This window comes from Octopus bimaculoides, chromosome 28, assembly GCF_001194135.2.
Source record: "Octopus bimaculoides isolate UCB-OBI-ISO-001 chromosome 28, ASM119413v2, whole genome shotgun sequence".
Taxonomy (NCBI): Eukaryota; Metazoa; Mollusca; class Cephalopoda; order Octopoda; family Octopodidae; genus Octopus; species Octopus bimaculoides.
Window position 1 is genome coordinate 700,336 of NC_069008.1, and position 6,253 is coordinate 706,588.

The 6,253-nt window shown below is 44.5% G+C and overlaps 1 protein-coding gene across 3 annotated transcripts in view; it reads left to right on the forward strand.

Moving 5' to 3' along the window:
- Positions 1 to 6,232, forward strand: part of LOC106882288 (toll-like receptor 6) — a 16,748-nt gene extending 10,516 nt beyond the window's left edge. For all 3 annotated transcript variants that reach the window (XM_014932908.2, XM_014932907.2, XM_014932906.2), the window contains one exon: positions 764 to 6,232. In XM_014932908.2, coding sequence (XP_014788394.1) covers positions 866 to 5,452 — 4,587 coding nt within the window. In that variant the 5' untranslated portion in view covers positions 764 to 865 and the 3' untranslated portion in view covers positions 5,453 to 6,232. The remainder of the gene's footprint in view (positions 1 to 763) is intronic.
- Positions 6,233 to 6,253: the final 21 nt, after the last annotated feature.

Sequence of the window (6,253 nt, forward strand, 5' to 3'; positions counted from 1 at the left end):
CATATATATATATCCAGCTGTAGAAACTCTGCCAGACCAGATTGGAGCCTGGTGTTGCCATCTGGTTTAACCAGTCCTCAGTCAAATCGTCCAACCCATGCTAGCATGGAAAGCGGACGTTAAACAATGATGATGATGATGATGATGATAGTCTTAGCACTATTTAGAGCTCTTTGATCTTTCTGATTGTTAATTTCTAAATCAGGTCTGTCTGTATTTGGGTGTCTTTGGTTATTCTTATTGTTATTCTTGTGGACCAAAAGACTTCTTGAATTTCTGACTCAGCTTCATGACTGTAGCTTGCTTGGAATCTTCATGTTTCAGTGTAGTTCTTAGAAGTGCATCACTTGTATTAAGGTATGTTTCAAGGCCTATTATTGCTGATTCGAAGCATTGTTCGAGCTGTACCAGGCCTCTCCCACCTATTTTTCTTGGGAGATAAATCCTGTCTGCATCTGATTTTCGATTATTATTATTATTACTACTACTACTACTACTACTACTACTACTACTACTACTACTACTATTATTATTATTATTATTATTATTATTATTATTCAAATTCTGCTGAGGTTGACTTTGCCTTCCATATTTTTAGGGTTGATAAAATGGTACTAGTTGAAGACTATGGTCGATGTAATCAACCAATCCCCTCCCCTCAAAATTGCTGCCCTTGTGGCAAAATCTGAAACCACTATTATTATTATTATTATTTATTATTTATTATTATTATTATTATTATTATTATTATTTATATTTCCAGAAATCTGCCTCAGTCTGCTTCGTCGAGTGGCACACACACACATACACACACACACATAAACACATACAACCCTAGTTGCCATACAAAACTATTGAGCCAAAGATGGTCTCCACTCCCACTATCAGTCACACCACTATTGCTACTCCGGCTTCAACAAACACCATGTCAGTTGCTAGTTACGTCCTCCTCATCACCTTTGCCCTAATCGGGATCTCACACGCACAGGAGCAGCGTAACCGCAGCTTCCCTTTCCAGTTGTCCGGTGCAGCGCGAACCGTCTTATCTTTCCACTACCAACCTGCTAGCGAGTGTTTGTATGATATTAACGCCAACGTCTCGATTTGTGCCTCTGACCAGCCTTTCACAACCAGCACCACTAGTGCCACCCCCCAGGGGCAACCCTCACCTTCTAATATCTCCTACATATATATCCACTGCAGAAACAATCCTACAAGGTTCAGCCCTCACCGGTCCAAGTGCCTATGCAAATTTGGAAATCCTATTTTTCCTGTTTTAAACAATGCCCATATCTCCGATGGGCCCCTTGAATTAACCCCGACAGTGAACAACGAACAAAAATCTAACACAAGGTCACTAGATGTGTCGGATATGGATATAGATGGTGGATCCCGGATTGGTTTAGCAGCAAGCAGTCGTCCACATCTACAGAATGGTCACCAGTCTGAACCATGGGTTAATAAGAACCAGCAACATGAAAGTAGATCTCAAACAGTCCCTAAGAAAAATTTTGAATTTTTACCCAGCCACAAACCTCAAGATTCTTCACCAGTGCAACCCAAGAATTTTATCTTTTGTCAGGTAACTGATTTGACGTCGATATCGCTACATCACTTGAAATCATTGACTGCAGTGGATTTAGGTTCAAATAGCGTCAGAGCTGTACCCAGCAAGTTTTTTGTTGGTTTAGTCAATTTAAAATACATTTCTCTCTCTAATAATCCTATTGATATACTACCGGATGGAGTGTTTTGTGGTCTGAAAAACTTGACTTACTTAGACTTAAGTAACCTTCACTTGTCCGGGTATCCGTCAGTTGCATTTTTGTGCCACCGGGTGTCGCCACCAATCCGTTACATTGACGTTAGTCACAACAGCATCGAAACTCTGTCTACTGAGGCCTTAACGACACTTGCATCGTCTCTCATATTCCTCAATCTCTCCAGTAACGCTATTAACCATATACATTCGTCTGCCTTCCAAAACAGCCGTGTCTTGAGGACCTTAGATCTCTCTTTCAATCGTTTGTCCGAATTACCCGCTCGGTTATGCCAGGGACTTGCTGCCCTTCGTCACCTTTACATCTCGTCCAACCGTATCTTCGTCCTACACGCTTTACCACTGATCAACTGCACCAGACTCCTGCATCTGGATTTATCTTCGAACATCATTAATCACATCCCACAACATCTCAACCTCTCATCTCTGCAACTCCTCAACCTCAGCACCAATGATTTAAAGTCCCTAACTCCGTCTATGTTTAGTGCCTTTCCTTTGCTAAAACAACTCGATCTCTCACAGAACAAAATTAAACTCATCGAAAAGAACAGTTTTTCTTCATTTCCTGCTTTGCGGTCCCTCAATTTGAGTCGCAACCGACTTGAGGACGGATTGAACTTCAATGTTATCTTTCAGCATTTAGGGTCTTTAACGGTTTTAGACCTCAGTTCTAATGTTATCACATCACTGGGCAACAACAGCTTTGCTCACCTTCTGAACTTAGAGCATCTAGATCTTTCCCATAACTTCCTCAGTTTCTTTAACCGTTTGGTGTTCAGAAAACTATCCAGATTGAAAGAACTGAACCTTAGGGCAAACATGATATCACTGTTGTCACGTGGGGCATTTGAGGACCTCGTTGATTTACAAATACTAGATTTATCCGAAAATGACCTTGTAACTATTGAAAACGAGGCCTTCCCCCAATGCCCGTTTACTCTGGACTTGAGCAGGAATTCTTTACAAGTAGTACCAGCTGGTCTGAAGAACACATCGATACGGCATCTTGACATGAGATGGAACTACATAAGAAAACTACATTTCCAGGCGTTTCACGATATGGGACGCCTCGAACGTTTACAAGTGGGACACAACCGCATTGAAGAGGCCATTCCTGGGGCCTTTTCGAGCCTGTCTAACCTAAAAACCCTCTCGCTCGACCACAATAAATTAAATATTGATTTTGAAGAAAATATTTTCCAAGGTTTGGAAACTTTAGCATCAATAAACCTCGCCTACAACAACATCCACCGTCTCAATGACATTTTCAGATACCCTGCCTTACAGCGTGTGCAATATCTCAATATATCACACAACCCTATAAAATCGATAGGGGATTATCTTTTTCCACCCACTTACCCTGTACGAGGTGCCATCCGAAAGCTTTCTCTTGACAGTTGCAACATAACCGAAATTATTCCGTTTGCTTTCAACAACCTGGAGAACCTGACTGCCATCTCTTTGCGGGATAACTTCCTCACTCGTTTCAAACCGTTTGTCGTGATGTCCTCAGGGTTGTCTGTACTCCTACATGGCAACCCAATCGTTTGTTCGTGTGACATGCGTTGGCTTAAAGAACAACAACAACAACAGCAGCAGAAGCGAAGTTTTGCAATGGAGAAACTTTCTGAATCTACATATCACGTAAGAGAGTGCACATTTGAGCACAGCCCGGACTGGAAACCCATTCTCATGACAAGCATCGACGAATTCCTCTGCGTTTCAAAAATAGAATGCAGCTCAAAGTGTGACTGTTTCGCCGGCAAAGAGGCTGGTTCACCACTGCGGACGCTCTGTTCTCGAAGACTGACCACTCTACCCGATGTCATAGCGTCCAGTACGGTCCAGTTGTATCTGGACGGCAATGATTTCTCATCACTCGGTCAGCTGACCAGTTTGTCCGAACGCAAACGAATGCAGACGCAAGAGCTGTACTTGAACTCTAGTCAAATAAGCTCCATCGGCGAGGACTTCCTCAAGAGGTTCCCAGAACTGCGGGTCCTCCGACTCAACAAAAATTCCATGTTGACTTTACCGGCATTTGTCTTTGGAAACCTCGTCCTTCTCAAAGAACTTTACCTCAACGATAACAGCATGAATCATTTTGACCAAAATGTATTCCATGGTTTACGATCTTTAAGGCACCTTGATCTTAGCGGTAACAAGTTCCATGTGATCGAGGCACATACTCTGATTGAGTTCAGCCATATTAGAACCTTAGAGTCAATCCAGCTGGAGCAAAATCCATGGCAGTGTGCATGCGGCAATCAACAGTTCTACCATTGGCTTAATTACAATTACACTATTGTGCGTAACAGGAGAGACATACGATGTAACCACAAGATCATTGTTGATCAACGTCCGTCTGCATTTAAGTGTCAGCCGTCCTTAACCAGGAAAATCATTGTGATTGGCCTCATAATGTCTGTGATTATATTGGCATTTTGTTTAGCTTTCTTCATAAGATATCGCCGTGAATGTGTGGCCTGCATCTATGTGAAACTGGGGTTGCAGTGTTGTCGGTACCGAGATCGGTCGTACAAACCATTTGATATCTTCCTCGTTTATGATCGTCGAGATGAAGACTGCCGCAAATGGATTGAGTCGACCTTACTACCCAGGCTTGAGTACAGTGGGAAGCATGCTTTCAAGATTTTCTATCCAGACCGCAACGCCATCACCATCATCAGAGGTAGATCTAGGGTCAGAAACGCTGCTCCAACGCCTTCCCGCAGCGTTTGCACCACCACCGCCGCCGCTGACTCCATTGCTGACAACACCACCACCGCCAAGGAGAGCAACTACAGTAATGACACAAGCAATGCCACTGTTTCCACAGGTGCCACCGCCGCCACCACCTCCAACAACACAGACCTTCCTACAGCCATCAACACCACTAACGCTGCCACAATTACTACTATGAATTACAACAACAACAATAATAACAACCACGCGGCCACCGCCACCACCACAATTGCTTCCACAGCCACCAGCTGCACAGGCAGCCTCGTTGCTGCCATCAGCCAGTGTCGCTGCACAATGGTTATAGTGTCTCGCGGCACTGGCTCCAGCCCGTCATGCATGGCGGCACTAAGGGTCGCCGTTGCTCTCTCTAAGGGCCGGCTTTTGATGGGTGTGGGTGGAAGCAGTGGAGGTGTGTACGATGGTGATGATGACGACGACGGCAGTCATGGGAACAGGTTTGCAGGAGAGCGGGGGAGAGGAGAGCAAGGAGACGTCGACGAGGAGGGAGGAGGGGTAGGTCACCACCGACACCAGCATCCCCTACAACAACAACAACGTCATTATCATCATCACAGCCTCCAACCTCAACAGCATCATCACAATCGTTATCATCGTCATCATGACCCCAACCCCCACTATCGCCATCATCATCACCATCGTCATCACCATCAACAACAGCATCGGGTTGTGTTGGTTTTTTTCGGTGACGTGGATATCTCGACGTTGGATGATGAGATCAAACGCCGGGTGCAGCACCGGGAGTATCTGACTGCTCGGGGCCGTTGCTTCTGGCACAGGCTGCAATACGAACTGCCGAAGCCGGGTCCCTGCCGTGGACAAGAGCTCAACGAACACGAGGCATCAGTGGACGAGGAGACGGCTATCATACAGAACTCTGTCCTGGCTGAGTATACCTCATGTATGTAAGATAGAAGAACAGTACTATGGAGTAGAGGTTAACTTGGGTGATTTAGAGGAGATCGAGTCGAGCAGAGATTGAGTGGAGTAGAAGGGCTGGTGGAGTGTAGGGGTGGGAGATGTGTGGTGTATTGGAGTTTGGGTGGAGTGGAAGTGTGGTAGTAAAGTGGAGTGGACTGTGAGTGTAGGTAAAGTAGAGTGAGAGAGCGGGTAAAGTGGAATGTAGTACAAGTAAAAAGGAGTGGAGTGTATAAAGTGAAGTGGAGTGTGTGTAAAGTGAAGTACAGTGAATGTGTCAGTAAAGTGGAGTGAGAGTTTGAGTAGAGTGGAGTGGAGCGTGAGTGAAGTGAAATGGAGTGGAACCGATCACTGCAGCAGAATGTTGTCGAGTGGAGTAGGAGTCTGCACTTGAAATAGTGGAACAGGGATGGAGTGTGGGAACATGCCTTTGGAGTGAAGTAGGTTGGAGTGGAGTGTGGTTGTAGAGCATAAGGTCAGATCACCGCATCCAACAGATGAAAAACATTCCAGATATGACAGTCCTGCCTTTCATTCAGACATAGTGTATCTTGGACTGCCTTATTTAAAGTGTCCTTCCTTGTTGTTTTTGTTGTTGTTGTTTAACCACAGGTCAGCCCTAGTCGAATAGACCTATACTTGAAGATCTTTCAGCTATGACAATCCTGCCTTTTACACACACACACACACACACGCACACATACACATATAAGATACATACAGATAGGTGCATATAGACACATATTTATATAGTCACATACACACAAACACTGACATAAATAAATATATATA